The sequence below is a fragment of the Salmo salar genome, chromosome 15 (genome assembly GCF_965601325.2).
Source record: "Salmo salar chromosome 15, fSalSal1, whole genome shotgun sequence".
NCBI classification, from domain to species: Eukaryota; Metazoa; Chordata; class Actinopteri; order Salmoniformes; family Salmonidae; genus Salmo; species Salmo salar.
In genome coordinates, this window is record NC_138305.1 from 89,320,761 (window position 1) to 89,340,815 (window position 20,055).

Consider the following 20,055-nt stretch of genomic DNA (forward strand, 5'->3'; position numbering starts at 1 on the left):
AACACATGCTCCACCGTTTCCTCCACTTAACACTCACCACACAGACCTGTTTCATGTCTCCCCATCATCCACAGTGTGGCATTCAAACCTGTCTGCCCAAACCATAGTCTACTCCACAGAACTTCCTCTCTCCTCTCTCCTACATCCCACACTCCCCACCTCTTCCTTTAATGATCGATGCACGGGATAAAATCCCTTACAAAAAAAGTATTCTGTTTTGTGATTGCTAAATAGAGACACATGGAGCAAGGGGTTAATACGGTAATCGGGGGATGCTGTAACCTGTAACTCACCTTGTTCAGTCTCCGCAGGACTTTAAATGGCCCCACAAACCCGCGGACCCAGCTTCCGGCAGGGCAGGCGGAGGGGCAGGTTTCGGGTCGAGAGCCAGACTCGGTCCCCTGGTGCGAACACTGGGGCCTCACTGCGGTGATGGTCTGCACTGGCTTTCTGGTGCAGCGAGGCGCGCTGAAGGTGAATATGAGCGGCTTCCCATGTCTCCTCCGTGCACCAGAACCAGTCGTCCACCGCAGGAGCCTCGGTCTGACTCTGACGCCAAGGAGCCAGAACTGGCTGATACCCCAGTACGCACTGGAAGGGGGAGAGGTTAGTGGAGGAGTGGTGGAGCGAGTTCTCAGACATCTCTGCCCAGGGCACAAACGCCTCACACTCCCCCGGCCGGTCCTGGCAATAAGACCTCAGAAACCTACCCACATCCTGGTTAACTCTCTCCACCTGCCCGTTACTCTCGGGGTGAAAACCCGAGGTAAAGCTGATCGAGACCCCCAGACGTTCCATGAACGCCCTCCAGACCCTCGAAGTGAACTGGGTACCCCGATCAGACACTATATCCTCAGGCACCCCGTATGGGGGTGGGATCCATGGGCCGCTCCTCTGTTTTATACAGCCGGGACAGTGCGTCTGCCTTCACGTTCTGGGAACCTGGTCTGTAAGAAACTGTGAAAACAAAACGGGTGAAAAACATGGCCCACCTTGCCTGGCGAGTGTTCAGTCTCCTTGCTGCCCGGATGTACTCCAGATTGCGGTGGTCAGTCCAGGTGAGAAAAGGGTGTTTAGCCCCCTCAAGCCAATGTCTCCACGCCTTCAGAGCCTTGACGACAGCCAACAGCTCCCGGTCCCCCACATCATAGTTTCGCACCGCCGGGCTGAGCTTCCTCGAGAAGAAGGCACAGGGGCGGAGCTTCGGTGGCGTACCCGAGCGCTGAGAGAGCACGGCTCCTATCCCAGCCTCGGACGCATCCACCTCCACTATGAATGCCAAAGAGGGATCCGGATGGGCCAGCACGGGAGCCGAGGTAAACAGAGCCCTCAGGTGACCAAAAGCCCTGTCCGCCTCAGTCGACCACTGCAAACGTACCGGTCCCCCCTTCAGCAGTGAGGTAATGGGAGCCGCTACCTGACCAAAACCCCGGATAAACCTCCGGTAGTAATTGGCAAACCCTAGAAACCGCTGCACCTCCTTTACCGTGGTGGGAGTCGGCCAATTACGCACGGCTGAAATGCGGTCACTCTCCATCTCCACCCCTGAGGTGGAAATGCGGTACCCTAGGAAAGAGACGGACTGTTGGAAGAACAAGCATTTCTCAGCCTTGACGTACAGGTCATGCTTCAACAGGCGACCAAGCACCCTGCGCACCAGGGACACATGCTCGGCGCGTGTAGCGGAGTATATAAGAATGTCATCAATATACACCACTACACCCTGCCCGTGCAGGTCCCTGAAAATCTCGTCTACAAAGGCTTGGAAGACTGATGGAGCATTCATCAACCCGTACGGCATGACGAGGTACTCATTGTGCCCTGAGGTCGTACTGAAAGCCATCTTCCACTCATCTCCCTCCCTGATACGCACCAGGTTGTAAGCGCTCCTGAGATCTAGTTTGGTGAAGAAGTGCGCCCCGTGCATTGACTCAATCGCCGTGGCGATAAGAGGTAGTGGGTAACTGTACTTCACAGTGATCTGATTTAGACCTTTGTAGTCAATACACGGGCGCAGACCTCCCTCCTTCTTCTTCACAAAAAATAAACTCGAGGAGGCGGGTGAAGTGGAGGACAGAATGTACCCCTGACGCAGGGATTCGGAAACATATGTTTCCATAGCCGCTGTCTCCGCCTGTGACAGGGGATACACGTGACTCCTGGGAAGTGCAGCGTCTACCAGGAGATTTATCGCACAATCTCCCTGTCGATGGGGTGGTAATTGAGTCGCCTTCTTTTTGGAGAAGGCGAGAGCCAAATCGGCATATTCGGGGGGAATGCGCACGGTGGAGACCTGGTCTGGACTTTCCACCGTAGTAGCATCAACAGAAAGCCCTAAACACCTCCCTGAGCACTCTCGCGACCACCCTGTGAGAGCCCTCTGTTGCCATGAAATGGTGGGGTCATGACTAGCTAACCAGGGAAGGCCTAGTACCACGGGAAACGCAGGAGAGTCAATGAGGAAGAGACTGATACTCTCCTCGTGACCCCCCTGCATCACCATGCCCAGGGGGATGGTAGCTTCCCTAATTATCCCGGACCCTAATGGTCAACTGTCCAAAGCGTGAACTGGGAAAGGCCTAACCACTGGTACAATAGGGATCCCTAACTTATGGGCGAATGCTCTGTAGATAAAATTCCCAGCCGCGCCTGAATCGACGAGCGCCTTATGCTGGGAATGCGGGGAAAACTCAGGAAAGTTAACATGCACAAACAGGTGTACAACAGAGGGCTCTATGGCACTATGGCACCAGAGCGGTGGTGCTGGGAGAGGGAATCGACAGAGCCCTCTCTGGTTGTCCGCGGGTGACCAGCAGGTTATCCAGCCGAATGGACAGGTCCACCAGCTGGTCGAAGGTGAGGGTGGTATCCCTGCAGGCCAACTCCCGACAGACATCCTCGCACAGGCTGCAACGGTAGTGGTCGATAAGGGCCCTGTCGTTCCAGCGGCCAGGGTTTGAAATTCCAGGGCGAACTCCTGGGCGCTCCTCGTCCCCTGCCTCAGGTGGAAAAGACGTTCACCCGCATCGCTCCTCGACTCCTATAACCAGGGTACCTGCTCCTACTGACTCCATGGTGTGGGTGTGGAATTCTGTAAGGGGTGCGTAACTGGTGGCAGTGAAGTCAGACGCAGGAGAGCAGATCTAGGTAATAGCCGGAGCAGTTTAATTTCAAAACCAACAGCATAAAGAAATAACCGACATGGGTACAAAACCCGACGCGCACCAGTAAACATGTGCAAAAGCACTTACAAACAAACAATTCCACACAAAGACATGGGGGGAACAGAGGGTTAAATACACAACACTTAATAAGGGAAATGAGAACCAGGTGTGTTGGAAAACAAGACAAAACAAATGGAAAATGAAAAGTGGATTGACAATGGTTAGAAGACCAGTGACGCCGACCGCCGAACGCCGCCCGAACAAGGAGAGGAACCGACTTCGGTGGAAGTCATGACACCAATGAAATAAAACACAATTTAAAAAAAAAGTCAAATGCGCCGAATACAACAGGTGTAGACTTTACAGTGAAATGCTTACTTACAAGCCCTTAACCAACTATGCAGTTTTAAGAAAATACCACAAAAAAGTAAGAGACAAGAATAACAAATAATTAAAGAGCAACAGCAAATAACAAAAGCTGGGCTATGTACAGGGGGTACCGGTACAGAGTCAATGTGTCAATGTGCGGGGGCACCGTTGTCGAGGTAATTGAGGTAATTATGTACATATAGGTAGAGTTATTAAAGTGACTATGCATAGATAATAACAGAGACTAGCAGCAGCGTGGGGGGGGGGGAGGTGCAAATAGTCTGGGTAGCCATTTGATTAGCTGTTCAGGAGTCTTATGGCTTGGGGGTAGAAGCTGTTTAGAAGCCTCTTGTACCTAGACTTGACGCTCCTGTACCGTTTACCGTGCGGTAACAGAATGTACAGTCTATGACTAGGGTGGCTGGAGTTTTTGAACATTTTTAGGGCCTTCCTCTGACACCACCTGGTATATAAGTCCTGGATGGTAGGAAGCTTGGCCCCGGTGATGTACTGGGCCGTACGCACTACCTCTGTAGTGCCTTGCGGTCGAAGGCCGAGCAGTTGCCATACCAGGCAGTGATGCAACCCGTCAGGTTTCTCTCGAAGGTGCAGCTGTAAAACCTTTTGAGGATCTGAGGACCCATACCAAGTCTTTTCAGCCTCCTGACGGGGAATAGGTTTTGTCGTGCCCTCTTCACGACTTGGTCCAAGCATGAACTGTGCTTGGACCATGTTAGTTTGTTGGTGATGTGGACGCCAAAGAACTTGAAGCTCTCAACCTACTCCACTACAGCCCCGTTGATGAGAATGGGGGCGTGCTCGGTCCTCCTTTTCCTGTAGTCCACAATCATCTCCTTTGTTTTGATCACGTTGAGTGAGAGGTTGTTGTCCTTGCACCTCACAGTCAGGTCTCTGACCTCTTCCCTATAGGCTGTCTCATTGTTGTCGGTGTTGTGTCATCAGCAAACTTACTGATAGTGTTAGAGCCGTGCCTGGCTATGCAGTCATGAGAGAACATGGAGTACAGGAGGGGACTGAGCACGCACCCTTGAGGGGCCCCCGTGTTGAGGATCAGCATGGCGGATGTGTTGTTACCTACCCTTACCACTTGGGGGCAGCCCGTCAGGAAGTCCAGGATCCAGTTGCAGAGGGAGGTGTTTAGTCCCAGGGTCCTTAGTATACTGATAAGCTTTGAGGGCACTATGTTGTTGAACGCTGAGCTGTAGTCAATGAATAGCATTCTCACATAGGTGTTCCTTTTGTCCAGGTGGGAAAGGGCCGTGAGGAGTGCAATAGAGATTGCGTCATCTGTGGATCTGTTGGTGCAGTATGCAAATTGAGTGGGTCTAGGGTTTCTGGGATAATGGTGTTGATGTGAGCCATGACCAGCCTTTCAAAGCATTTCATGGCTACAGACGTGAGTGCTACGGGTCGGTAGTCATTTAGGCAGGTTACCTTCGTGTTCTTGGGCACAGGGACTATGGTGGTTTACTTGAAACATGTTGGTATTACAGACTCAGACAGGGAGAGGTTGAAAATGGCAGTGAAGACATTTGCCAGTTGGTCAGCACATGCTCGGAGTACACATCCTGGTAATCCATCTGGCCCAGCGGCCTTGTGAATGTTAACCTGTTTAAAGGTCTTACTCACATCGGCTGCGGAGAGAGTGATCACACAGTCGTCTGGAACAGCTGAGGCTCTCATGCATGTTTCAGTGTTAAAGCGAGCATAGAAGTTATTTAGCTCGTCTGGTAGGCTCGTGGCACTGGGCAGCTCTCGGCTGTGCTTCCCTTTGTAGTCTGTAATAGTTTGCAAGCCCTGCCACATCCGACAAGCATAGGAGCCGGTGTAGTACAATTCGATCTGAGTCCTGTATTGATTCTTTGCCTGTTTAAGGGTTCATCGGAGGGCATAGCGGGATTTCTTATAAGCCTCCGGGTTAGAGTCCCGCACCTTGAAAGCGGCAGCTCTACCCTTTAGCTCAATGCGAATGTTGCCTGTAATCCATGGCTTCTGTTTGGGGTATGTACGTATGTCACGACTTCCGCCGAAGTTGTCCCTCTCCTTGTTCGGGCGGTGTTCGGCGGTCGACATCGCCGACCTTCTAGCCATCGCCAATCCACTTTTCATTTTCCATTGGTTTTGTCTTGTCTTCCATCACACCTGGTTCCAATTCCATCAATTACATGTTGTGTATTTAACCCTCTGTTCCCACCCATGTCCTTGTCCGTAATTGTTTGTTGTAGTGCTTGTGCACTGTATGCTGGTATCTACCGGGTTTTGTTTGACCCATTTATTGTATTATTCGGTTGACGGTGGTTTATGGCTATTAAACACAACCGTTGTAAATCAGTTTCCGCTCTCCTGCGCCAGTAGCATCGCATTACAGAATTACGGAACAATAATATGGAGTTAGCAGGAGCAGGTACCCCGGGTGTAGAGGTGGAGGAGTGCGTCCGGGAGCACGCAGCAATGCTACAACATCTTGGCACCGCCATGGACCGCGTTTTCCAGACAATGGACTGCTGGGAGAGAGGGATTTCTTCCAGCTTCTCCACCAGCACAACCGGGGTCTCCACTGAGCGCCCTCTTCATCCTGGTCCCAGTGGGATTCGTCTCTCTCTGCCCCAGGAATACGATGGGAAGGCTGCGAACTGCCAGGGGTTCCTTCTACAACTGGACCTATACCTCGCCACCGTCCACCCGGCTCTGTGCCTCACCGGGAAAGCCCTGGAGTGGGCCAACGCCGTGTGGAGAGAGGGAGATGCGGCGTTGGACCAGTTTGAGGAGTTCACCCGCTGTTTCCAGGTAGTATTCGACCACCCGCCCGAGGGTAGAGTGGCGGGTGAGCGCCTCTTCCATCTGAGGCTGGAGATGAGGAGCACCCAGGAGTTCGCCTTGGAGTTTAGGACCCTGGCTGCCGGCGCGGGATGGAACGCAAGGGCCTTGATCAACCATTACCGCTGCAGTCTGCGTGAGGACGTCTGTCGGGAGTTGGTCTGCAGAGACACCACCCTCACGTTTGACCAGCTGGTGGACCTGTCCATCCGGCTGGACAACCTGCTGGCTACCCGCGGACATTCAGATCGGGGTCTGGTGGTTCCATCCCCCCGCACCCCCTCTCCAATACATATGGAGCTGGGAGGGGCAGTGCGCAGGGAGACCGGAGGGGGTTCCAGCTCGTGCACCATCTGTGGCCACAGAGGTCACACTTCCAGTCGGTGCAGGTTGGTTCCTCTGGGGAGTGAGGCAGCAGGCAGGGCGCTCTGGCGTCACACCAGGTGAGCCGGCACCATTCTCACCCAGAGCCCTCTGTTGCTCATATGTTTGTCTATGTCACTTTTTCTGCGTTTTCCCCGCATACCCAGCATAAGGCGCTCGTCGATTCAGGCGCGGCTTGGGTAGATCTTTCGCCCATAGTTTAGGGATCCCATTGTTCCCGTGGCTGTGCCCTTCCCCGTTCACGCCTTAGATAGTCAACCATTAGGGTCAGGTTTGATCAGGGAGGCCACCGCTCCTCTGGGCATGGTGACGCAGGGCGTCACAAGGAGAGAATTAGTCTCATCCTTATTGACTCTCCTGCGTTTCCCGTGGTGCTAGGCCTACCCTGGTTAGTTTGTCATGACCCCACTGTTTCTTGGCCACAGAGGGCTCTCACGGGGTGGTCGCGGGAGTGCTCAGGGAGGTGTTTAGGGGTTTCCGTTGGTGCTACTACGGTGGAAAGTCCAGACCAGGTCTCCACCGTGCACATTCCCCCTGAATATGCCGATTTGGCTCTCGCCTTCTCTAAAAAGAAGGCGACTCAATTACCACCCCATCGACAGGGCGATTGTGTGATAAATCTCCTGGTAGAAGCTGCACTTCCCAGGAGTGATGTGTATCCCCTCTCACAGGCGGAGACGGCGGCTATGGAAACATATGTCTCCGAATCCCTGCATCAGGGGTACATTCAGTCCTCCACTTCACCCGTCTCCTCGAGTTTCTTTTTTGTGAAGAAGAAGGAGGGAGGTCTGCGCCCGTGTATTGACTATCGGGGTCTGAACCAGATCACTGTGAGGTATAGTTACCCGCTACCACTCATAGCCACAGCGATTGAGTCAATGCACGGGGCACGCTTCTTCACCAAACTAGATCTCAGGAGCGCTTACAACCTGGTGCGTATCCGAGAGGGAGACGAGTGGAAGACGGCTTTCAGTACAACCTCAGGGCACTATGAATACCTCGTCATGCCGTATGGGTTGATGAATGCGCCATCAGTCTTCCAAGCCTTTGTAGATGAGATTTTCAGGGACCTGCACGGGCAGGGTGTAGTGGTGTATATTGTTGACATTCTGATATACTCCGCTACTCGCGCCGAGCATGTGTCCCTGGTGCGCAGGGTGCTTGGTCGCCTGTTGGAACATGACCTCTACGTCAAGACTGAGAAATGCTTGTTTTTCCAGCAATCCGTCTCCTTCCTAGGGTATCGCATTTCCACCTCAGGGGGGAGATGGAGAGTGACCGCAATTCAGCCGTGCGTAATTGGCCGATTCCCACCACGGTAAAGGAGGTGCAGCGGTTTCTAGGGTTTGCCAACTACTACCGGAGGTTTATCCGAGGTTTTGATCAGGTAGCGGCTCCCATTACCTCACTGCTGAAGGGGGGCCCGGTGCGTTTGCAGTGCTCGGCTGAGGCAGACAGGGCTTTTAGTCACCTGAGGGCTCTGTTTACCTCGGCTCCCATGCTGGCCCATCCGGATCCCTCTTTGGCATTCATAGTGGAGGTGGAAGCGTCCGAGGCTGGGATAGGAGCCGTGCTCTCTCAGCGCTCGGGTACGCCACCGAAGCTCCGCCCCTGTGCCTTCTTCTCGAAGAAGCTCAGCCCGGCGGAGCGAAACTATGATGTGGGGGACCGGGAGCTGTTGGCTGTCGTCAGGGCCTTGAAGGCGTGGAGACATTGGCTTGAGGGGGCTAGACACCCTTTCTCATCTGGACTGACCACCGCAATCTGGAGTACATCCGGGCAGCGAGGAGACTGAACACTCACCAGGCAAGGTGGGCCATGTTTTTCACCCGTTTTGTTTGGATCCCAATCCCATACTCCTTGCCTCCTGCCTGGTGGCGCCGGTAGTGTGGGAGCTGGACACGGACATAGAGCAGCTGTTACGTGCAGAGCCCGCTCCCGTCCAGTGTCCCGCTGGGCGTCTGTACGTCCCGTCTGCTGTTCGTGACTGGTTGATCTATTGGGCCCACACGTCACCCTCCTCTGGTCATCCTGGGATCGGTCTGGCAGTGCGCTGTTTGAGCGGGAGGTACTGGTGGCCTACCTTGGCTAAGGACGTGAGGTTTTATGTTTCCTCCTGCTAGGTGTGCGCCCAGTGTAAGGCTCCTAGGCACCTGCCCAGAGGTAAGCTACACCCATTACCCGTTCCACAGCGGCCTTGGTCGCACCTGTCGGTGGATTTTCTGACTGATCTTCCACTCTCACAGGGTAACACCGCGATCCTGGTCGTTGTGGATCGTTTCTCTAAGTCCTGTCGTCTCCTCCCTCTGCCCGGTCTCCCTACGGCCCTACAGACTGCGGAGGCCTTGTTTTCACACGTCTTCCGGCACTACGGGGTGCCTGAGGATATACTGTCTGATCGGGGTCCCCAGACCATGTCTAGGGTCTGAAAGGCGTTCATGGAACGTCTGGGGGTCTCGATCAGCCTTACTTCAAGGTTTCACTCCGAGATTAATGGGCAGGTGGAGAGAGGAAACCAGGATGTGGGTAGGTTTCTGCGGTCCTATTGCCAGGACCGGCCGGGGGAGTGGGCGGCGTTCGTGCCCTGGGCCGAGATGGCACAGAACTCGCTCCGCCACTCCTCCACTAACCTCTCTCCCTTCCAGTGCGTAGTGGGGTACCAGCCGGTTCTGGCGACTTGGCATCAGAGTCAGACCGAGGCTCCTGCGGTGGGCGACTGGTTCAGGCGCGCGGAGGAGACATGGGAAGCCGTCCGTGTCCACCTTCAGCAGGCCGTGAAGCGCCAAAAGAAGAACGCAGATCGCCACCGCAGTGAGACCCCGGTGTTCGCACCGGGGGACCAGTTCTGGCTCTCGACCAGAAACCTGCCCCCCCGCCTGCCCTGCCGGAAGCTGGGTCCGCGGTTTGTGGGGCCATTTAAAGTCCTGAGGAGAGTGAACGAGGTTTGTTATAGGTTACAGCTTCCACCCGGTTACCGTATTAACCCCTCATTCCATGTGTCTCTCCTCAGGCCGGTGGTGGCTGGCCCGCTCCAGGAGTCTGAGGTGCGGGAGGTTCCTCCGCCCCCTCTGGACATCAGGGGGCCCCGGCGTACTCCGTTCGCTCCATACTGGATTCGAGGCGTCAGGCGAGGGCCCTTCAGTATCTCGTTGAGTGGGAGGGGTACGGTCCGGAGGAGAGGTGCTGGGTTCCGGTCGAGGACATGTTGGACCCTTCAATGCTGCAGGAGTTCCACCGTCTTCGTCCGGATCGCCCTGCACCTCACCCTCCAGGTCGTCCCCAAGGCCGGTGTCGACTCGCTGCTAGAGCCACGAGTCAAGGGGGGGGGGGGGGTACATTCACGACTTCCGCCGAAGTTGGTCCCTCTCCTTGTTCGAGCGGCGTTTGGCGGTCGACGTTGCCGACCTTCTAGCCATCGCGATCCACTTTTCATTTTCCATTGGTTTTGTCTTGTCTTCCATCACACCTGGTTCCAATTCCATCAATTACATGTTGTGTATTTAACCCTCTGCCCCCCCCCCCCCCCCCCCCATGTCCTTGTCCGTAATTGTTTGTTGTAGTGCTTGTGCACTGTATGCTGGTATCTACCGGGTTTTGTTTGACCCATTTATTATATTACAACGTACAGTCATTGTGGGGACGACGTCCTCGATGCACTTATTGATAAAGCCAGTGACTGATGTGGTGTACTCCTCAATGCCATCGGAAGAATCCCAGAACATTTCCAGTCTGTGCTAGCAAAACAGTCCTGTAGTTTAGCATCTGCTTCATCTGACCACTTTTTTATTGACTGAGTCACTGGTGCTTCCTGCTTTAATGTTTGCTTGTAAGCAGGAATCAGGAGAATAGAGTTATGGTCAGATTTGCCAAATGGAGGGCGAGGGAGAGCTTTGTACGTATCTTTGTGTATGGAGTAAAGGTGGTCTATAATTATAAATATTTTCCCCCACACATTTAACATGCTGATAGAAATGAGGTAAAACTGATTTAAGTTTCCCTGCATTAAAGTCCCCGGCCACTAGTTTTCCTGTTTGCTTATGGCGGAATACAGTTTATTGAGCACGGTCTTTGATCCAGCAACAGTGGTAATTAGACGGCTACAAAAAATATAGATGAAAACTCTCTTGGTAGATAGTATGATCTACAGCTGATCTTGAGGTACTCTACCTCAGGGGAGCAATATCTCGAGACATTATTGGGTATTGTGTGTAGTTTTATCAGGTGGAAAAAAACACCAATTAAACAATTTTTGAATAAGGCTGTAACGTAACAAAATGTGAAAAATGTCAAGGGTTCGTCTGAATACTTTCCGAATGCACTGTATATGTACATATCAACTTCCATTTCCTCGTACCCCTACACATCGACTTGGTACTGGTAGCTATCATTGCTCATTGTGTATTTATTCCTTGTGTTACAATTTCTTATTGTATATTTTTTATTGTGTTCTGCATTGTTGGGAAAGGACAGTAAGTAAGCATTGAAACTGTTAGTCTACACATGTTGATTACAAAGCATGTGACAATGGACATTTTATTTTATTTGATTTGATTTTAAAGGGCATTTATAATGTTCATTCACATATTCAGATCATCAATCTCTTTTATATTGGCAGATGCAATTGTCACTGAAAATATCAATGTCATGCTTAGATGTTTTAGTCTGAGTACCAGTTTGTTTAGTTCATTCTACCCTTTGCCACTCCTGTCATGATAAACTTTTGCATAATGACATCGAGTTCAAGGAGTGGAATGTTAGATAAACAGACTGGTACCTATGCTGGCCATAGATGTTTAAGGTCATGATGCTGATGATTGAATATTATGATAATTCTGGTTGATTTAGACATATTTATGTGTTATGTGTAATGGACTGTGAAAATTATAGAACAAATACATTGTATTATATTCCATTCTACTCTACAGCATCGCGCCTGCCGCTTTTGACAAGAACGTTTGGTCTGCAGACAGCAAGACGTCATCATTTTACTGTTGTTGTGGCGGCAGACCAGTGAAGCGACGAATGAGTCAGCAGAGTAGGCACTTCCTATACAATCAAAAGGGGAAACGAGATCTTTTAAAAACAATCAAATCGATAATTTTTTACAAGCAAGGAAATGGCAGTTCCTGCTGTCCCGAATCTGCAATTGAACAAAACAGTAAGTCAAAACTCCCCAGAACGTAACATCCATATTGACGAAAGAGAATTGGAGAACATCACGAACAACGATGGAAACGACACTCTCCCATTACATTCTCCGTGGACTTTTTGGCTTGATAGGTAAGCTCACCATGTTATCATTACGTGGATTTAATGGTGATTCTTTCTATGCTTTCATGGGATGAGTTTGTGTCACAAAATAGCATTTGCGATAGCTAGAAAGCCTTCTTGCCAAAACAAAGGAGTAGGCCTTGCAATCAGTTATGCGTATACCGCCGCAATAAGGCAAGATGACTACCATATTCATTATACATTATATGATTATTACACTTGACTATAAGTCTGTGTTTTCGCAATCACGATACATTGTTTCTTATTCCTCAGCTGAGTTGATACCATGCGCACCATTAGATATAACATGTTCTCAAACTCAGTCTTTGATTTATTTTAAAACTTAAGATCACTGCTTCACTGTATTTGTAAATATGATCTGCAGAAATTTGACTTTGTCTATTTTCATGAACACTGTGAGTGCTTGTATTGGGGCATAGTCTGTTAAGACCTTGGGTTGGGGAAAGCACTTGGCCCTCTGATTTGTTGTAAACATGTTTTTTATGAAACATCGGCCTAGTGGTGGAAGTATTTATTTCCAATCTCAAGACTAAAAGTCAAATCATAGGCTGGTCTGTTTTTGTTTAGGCTACTGCCATCCATTGACACTTTAATGTGGGCCATTTTTCTCTGTCTTGGTTTCAATTTAGATTTAGCTTTTTTCTAGTAAAAACATGTGCATTGTGACGGATGTCACAATAATGGCCATAGATTATCATTGTGCATATACAGATATTTCCTTTCAATGTGTTTTTATTGAAATTATTTATATCCATCAATGTACTGCTCTGGCCAAGGGAGAACGCAGACAATTTAAAGGGGTCAGTCTTGTTTACTGCTGGGCTAGAGTCCAGTGGAAAGGGGATTGACACCTGATCTCCGACCTGGCTGCTTTGAGCCCTGCTTTGAGCACAACCTCTTTTGGCTGAGTTATCTAGTAAGGCCTGTTTACAGAGTGGGAGAAAGGCTTGCTATATGTACAAAACTAAATAGGTTATTTTAGGACTGATAGATAGATGATAAATTAGTTTAAATGTTGATGTTTTGTAGTGCTGGGAGATTCCGAGTTCGGTTTCGTTTTGGGATTTTTTTAGGACTGATAGATCATGCCAGATGCGGAGTTATAAATTGGTTTAAATATTAATGTTTTGTATTGCTGAGTGATTACTAGTTCGGTTTCGTTTTTGAAAAAATAGTCACAGTTTTCAATTTAGGTTTCGATAAAAAAAAATAAAAAAATGCATTATGTGGGTTCAATGCTGTAACAACACAGAATAAACCAGTTGATGGTAATGACTGTCCATTTACTATGACTTATTGGGCTCCTGAGTGGCGCAGCCGTCTAAAGCACTGCATCTAACATGTTAGATTCATCCAATGTCTGTCATGTTTTTGGAATACGTGATGGCGTCGACTGAGTGCTAGTGCGCATGTGATGTTGGTCTGTATCAACAGGATGCAACCCGGATATAGACGGTTCATGAATCGGCGTAGTCTAATATGAGTCTCCAGTTTTTATTATACCACGGTGCTTGGGCCCCACAGGCTTGCTTGGCAAGAACCAATGAAAACAAGCAGCTGCATGCGCAATGTATTCTGATCATTGTAGTTATTAAGGACCACGTTTTTTGCGCTTAAGTTGGATAACATGTCTCAGAGAGAAATCTCTCTAGAGAAACGCCATCGGTCAACGAAGAACATTTCAGTTAATCGCTCAGCACTAATGTTTTGTTTGTATCTTTCCTCCAGGTCGTTACCAGGAACAACGGCAGCAGAATGTGAATCAGGTCTGAAAAAAATCTACACTGTGCAAACAGTTCAGGTAAGGTTTGCGTGTTAGTTGAGAGTTTTAAGATCTGCCTGCATCACATCATTATAAATACACATGTACTGTACTTCTTTATGTTATGGCTTTGTGTTTATCAATAATAATGCAGCAATAATATGAATTTGATAATCATGGTAAATAACCTATTTTTCCTCACATCGTTTTGAATAGAGCTTTTGGAGTGTGTACAACAATATACCTGGAGTGTCCAGCCTACCACTGAGATGTAGTTATCACCTAATGAGAGGGGAGAGAAGACCACTCTGGTGAGCCTAACTCACCTAATTCATACATAAACACATAAGTCTATGCATAATTCTATGTGTAAATTATATTATATGACCTTTCATTTACTCTCTTGTCTTTCTATTTCATCCAGGGAAGAAGAGAGTAATGCAAAGGGGGGAGTTTGGAAAATGAAAGTACCCAAAGAAAGCACTGTAAGTATGATACAAGTAATCTGTTATGTTTTAATCATTCATGCAAATGTAATTTATCATGTTTGTTGAGTAAATGTGTGTAGTATTGGTTACATACTCAATGTGTCTTCATTTCCCCAGCCTGCTGTATGGAAGGAGTTACTGCTGGCCACTATTGGGGAGCAATTCACTGATTACTGTGCTTCAGGTAAGAGTGTGAGGAGAGAGAGAGAGTGTGAGGAGAGAGAGAGAGTGTGAGGAGAGAGAGAGAGTGTGAGGAGAGAGAGAGAGTGTGAGGAGAGCGAGAGAGTGTGGAGAGAGAGAGAGTGTGAGGAGAGTGCATCGTGTGCAGTGTTTTTCAGACTCCAACTGCGGGTTTTGGTTTACATGGTCTATTGTCAGCTTGTACAGTCATGTCGAATGAGTCAGTCAACCATACAGAATAACTCTGTGAAATGCCATGCTCATCTAACGGTTTCTGGGCCTTTCCTTCGGATGCCATCCTGTTGTACATTCCTCAGATTGTTCAGGTCCTGCACTATGACAAGATGGGCTATGAGAGAGTACATCCAGTGGGCGGCCCAGAGGTCTCAGCTCTTGGCCCACCAGTTCATCTGGAACATGAAGACTAGCATCTACCTGAATGAGGAGGTGTAACAGTGTAGGTTCCGTCCCTCTCTTCGCCCCAACCTGGGCTCGAACCAGGGACCCTTGCACACGTCAACAACTGACACCCACGAAGCATCGTTACCCATCGCGCCACAAAAGCCGCGGCCCTTGCAACGCAAGGGGAAACCCTACTTTAAGTCTCAGAGCGAGTGACGTCACTGATTGAAACGCTATTAACGCGGACCACCGCTAACTAACTAGCCATTTGACATCAGTTACAGAGGCACACCACAAAGACCATGACATCGGGGATCTGTTGGAGATGATTGAGGAGAAAATAGGCTCTCAGTCTGGTGCATTTAAATACATCTACCAGAGAGAGTTTGACTTCTTAAACAAAATCACCAACGGGAGATGAGAGGAAGAGGGCATATCTCAAAGCTCTGTCTGACAAGGTCTAGCAAGGCTGCTACCTGCCCAGTAACCCAGAGGCCATTGTACTGGATGTTGACTATGAGTCTGGAACACCCATACAGAGTGCTGCCAAGGCCCCGTACCTGGCTAAGTTTAAGGTGAAGTGTTGTGGGGTCAGTGAGCTGGAGAGGAAGGGTCTGCGTTGTCAGACTGACTCCTAGGGCGTGGAGCTGGGCGAAGACGTAACTTGCAGGATCGTCGGGCAGGTCGCCATCTTTAAAGTAAGATGACTGCAGACAGGACGTGCTGGCTCTCCAGATCATTTGTCTGTTTAAGAACATCTTCCAACTGGCGGGACTGGACCTGTTTGTGTTTCCCAACAGAGTGGTGGCTACCGACCCTGGGTGTGGTGTGATCGAGTGTATCCCAGACTGTAAATCCCGTGACCAGATGGGCAGACAGACAGACTTTGGGATGTATGAGTACTTCAGAAACCAGTATGAAGATGAGTCCACTCTAGCCTTCCAGAAGGCGAGGTATAACTTCATCTGTAATATGGCTGCTTACACCCTGCTGCTCTTCCTGCTACAAATCAAAGATGGACAACAGGAACATCATACAGGACAGCAAGGGATGCCTTATCCACATCAACTTTGGCTTCATGTTTGAGAGTTCTCCTGGTGGTAACCTGGGCTGGGAGCCAGACATCAAGCTGACTGATGCGATGGTGGTGATCATGATGGAGGCCATACCTTTCAAGTGGTTTATTGAGGTGTGTGTCAGGGGGTACCTGTCTGTCCGGGCCTACATGGATGCAGTTGTGTCTCTAGTCACTCTGATGGTGGACATTGGACTACCATGCTTCAGAGGACAGACCATCAAACTGCTCAAGCAGCGACTCAACCTCAGTTGCTGCTTTCAAGGTCACCCAGAGCTGCTTCCTCAGCAGCAGGAGCAAGACCTACGATATGCTTCAGTATTACCAGAACCAAATCACATACTAATGACCTGCTGCAGTAGTATCACATACTGAAGACCTGAGACCTGTCTGATATGAGTCCTTATTCTCTATATATGCGGTAACCTCTGCTTTAGTCTGTCTCTGTCTGTCTGGTCAGAGGATGTCCTATATAGAAAGTAATTATCCTCGGCTTGCTAGCTAGCTAGCTAGCATCCAGCAACTTGTGCACTTTATCGATCGTTGTATTTCACCCACCTAATTGGACCCTGACCAAGAGCTGTTATACTAGACTAGAGAAATCACACTAACCAATCACACAACCTCTAACTGAACTCCAATACAATCAGCAAATCTCATGGTCATCAATGTCTTGATGCAATCACATACTAAGTGTGTGTGTGTGGTGTGTGTGTCCAGTAGTCAAAAGCGATGAGTAGATCTTCTCTCAGGGGACATTTCTAATGGTGGAGCTAGTGACTATATCTGTCTTGAGTCAATCACATACTGTGTGTGTAGCCACTCCAATGTAGTTGGGTCCAATTCAGAATAAACCAGTGTTTTGTTTACCCTAACCCTCTAACTCTGCATGTCTCACGACCAGACCTTCTAGTAGTAACGTCTTGCATGGATTAAGTAGCGGTTTTAAACAGGTGTGTGTGAGATTCTGTTTGGAGACATTCTTCTTTCTGCACAAATAAATATTTAATTCACCTTCAACTCTGTACTTCAATCTCCTGGATTTGCTTTTAGTATGAACGGTTGCATCACCGCCTGGTATGGCAACTGCACAACATCTGATCGTAAGGCGCTACAGAGGGTAGTCCGTACGGCCCGGTACATCACTGGAGCCAAGCTTCCTGCCATCCAGGACCTCTGTACTAGGCGGTGTCAGAGGAAGCCCCAAAGAATTGTCAGACTCCAGTCACCCAAGTCATAGCCTGTTCTCTCTACTACTGCACGGCAAGTCCTGGAGTACCAAGTCTAGAACCAAAAGGCTCCTTAACAGCTTATACCCCCAAGCCATAAGACTGCTGAACAATTAATCAAATGGCCACCTGGACTATTTGATTTAGTGTTTTTACACTGCTGCTACTCGCTGTTTATTATCTATGCATAGTCACTTTACCCCTACCTACATGTAAAAATGACCTCGACTAACCTGTACCCCCGCACATTGATTCAGTACCGTTACCCCCTGTATATAGCCTAGTTATTGTTATTTTATTGTTACTTTTTATATATTTTTTTACTTTAGTTTTTTTGGTAAATATTTTCTTAACCAACAATGCAGTTCAAGAGAGTTAAGGGCTTGTAAGTAAGCATTTCATGGTAAGGTCTACACCTGTTGTATTCCACACATGTGACAAATGAAGTTTGATTTGATAATGGTGGTGGTGATGAAGACCCCAAAAGCAATTTCTCTAAACCTTGGCACAAACAGAAGGGTAGTATTAAATGACAACTACACTCCTCCGATGTTATGCTAGATGTTACCTTCTTGTGACAACATATGAGATTACTGTGAGAATCGCTTCAAAAACCCTGCTGTTGTCACGCTATATATCAACTTTCGGTCTTTATGAAGATGGTTTACTTGATTGTTTGTAAAGAGAATTAATTTTACATCTGTCTATCATTTTATATTAGATGGCTTGTGTTATTTTTGTTCTGAATGGATGTTATTATTAATATATAATTATTTTACTTGGATGTATAAGATGAAATACCCTATATGTATTACAGAGTGTGTTTGTAATATAATGTAGTCAGCTATCGGTTAAGAGCATTGGGCCAGTAACTGAAAGGTCACTGGTTCAAATGCCTGAGCTGACTAGGTGAAAAATCTACTGATGTGCCCTTGAGCAAGACACTTATTCTTATCCAGAGTGACTTACATGAGCAATTAAGGTTATCTGCTAAATGACTAAATGTAAAGTTGTAAAAAGTTTACAGCTTTACAATATTCCATTGTAAAATTTTACCTCAAAATACTTAAAGGTATGGATGTGTTTATCTGAAATATTTTTCTTCTTGGTTATGTTTCAGAGGATGAGGTGGTTGGTGTTAGTGTCAGCGTTCGAGACAGAGAAGATGTTGTTCAAATCTGGAATGGAAATGCCTTTTTTGCTAACGAAGCAAACATCCTAGGAAGGATCTATGAACTTCTTCCACAGATAACTTTTAAAGCGGTATTTTATAAGCGTGAGTATTTTCAATCTTGTATGACATGATAAAAACAAGAGTAGAGTATGTGCTAGTTCACTCCATCAAAACAATGTTACTCTTCCCTTACTATAAATGAGCCTATTGATAACTCATGAGATTAATGTATTTGTTTCTATTTCAGCACATGAGGAGCACCATGCCTTCGAAGGAGGTCGCCCAAGACATTAGCAAGCTTTGCACATTTGACACTTTGTGGTTTTTGGTCTTGGAAATTGACAGAATCTTCTGAGCTCTACTGTCTTTTGTAAATGTGTTATACAATTACTTCAATTTGGGCAGACAGAAAATGTCATAGCTGGGCTTCATTTTAGGATGACTGATACATGTTCTTTAGTGTTAGTTTTTTTTATACAAAGATATTTAGCTAAACCACACATTTTATCTCAACAGTGCACTTTTACCAGAGCCTTTTAGTTGTTTTCACAGTTTCCTGATCTTACATTGAATTTACATTGTTCCCTGATTCTAGAATGAATGGAGAGTATTTTCCTCAAGCCAGTATTATTCATACAGTTTTATGCAAAAATGTTGCACATTCTAATTATTTATTTATTTTTTGGGGTTCATAGTTATTTTTGGCGGGTGGGGGAAAGAAATCTATTAACTGTTACTGGTTGTTAGATTTGTTAAATAACACCAACTTTTTTACAAAAACTAAATCGCCACTCTGCGTGGTACCAGATAAATGCTATAGTTTAGTTTACCCTGAGTGTTTTGGTAATTAGCAGTGGGTCATTGTACAAACACACTCAATTGTTGTTTCAGAAATGCACAACAGGCCTTTTTCATTTTTACTGTAATGAACAGGATTACTATTACAGTATCTTCAGTTCACTAATGCTGATTTTCTAAGTTGTGCCCTCATTTATTATAAACTACATAATTGTGGTTTAATCAAGGAATATAGACTACGCCTAGATGGGTATCAGTTTTCTGAAGAATATCAATTGGTTCATTCCAAAAAAAATCTTCACTTTTGTGTTTATTACATTTCTATCATGAATATTATTCTCATTTATGACCTACAAACGTTAAAAGAAAACCATTTTGAAATTCAAAAAACGATATGATGTATGAACCGTGATTTGGGTTGAATGAGTACTTATCTTTACCAAAGACCTTTCTAACCCTCTCTCTCTCTGTCGTGTGTGTGCACAAGCATGCATGTGTGTATGTGCATGCTCCCTGCCAAGCTTTTTAAGCTTTGTAACCTGTTGTTTGTAATTGTCATCAGATGCGGTCTCTGTAGTTGATTGATAAGCTTCTCTGTGACTCAGGTCATCCATGTTCAAACACTAAGCATATTAATTAGTGACGTTTTTGTTGAAAGAAACAAATAATCGTACATAATGTAGCTGGACTTTCTGGCAGTTTTTACTATAGCGCCCAGTCAAGGTGAGATCTCAACTGATTGTTAATCTTTGGAATGGTGCCTTGTGTTTTCCAAGGGTTTCAGTCTTGAAAGTTGTTTATTTTTAACATATTGAACCAGTCAACATGTAAAATCGATATTTTTGCTGATAGATTTTGAAATGTTGGGAAAAAAATGAAATGCTAAACAATCATGCCTTG

The 20,055-nt window shown here is 47.4% G+C and overlaps 1 protein-coding gene across 1 annotated transcript; it reads left to right on the forward strand.

The window, feature by feature from the left end:
- Positions 1–11,776: 11,776 nt before the first annotated feature.
- On the forward strand, positions 11,777–20,048 carry LOC100194507 (eukaryotic translation initiation factor 4E family member 3). Its single transcript, NM_001139593.1, is given in 7 exon segments — positions 11,777–12,035; positions 13,776–13,848; positions 14,026–14,120; positions 14,234–14,294; positions 14,415–14,481; positions 18,304–18,459; positions 18,605–20,048. Coding segments are annotated over 7 exon segments (663 nt in total). The 5' UTR covers positions 11,777–11,871; the 3' UTR covers positions 18,652–20,048.
- The last annotated feature ends 7 nt before the right edge of the window (positions 20,049–20,055 follow it).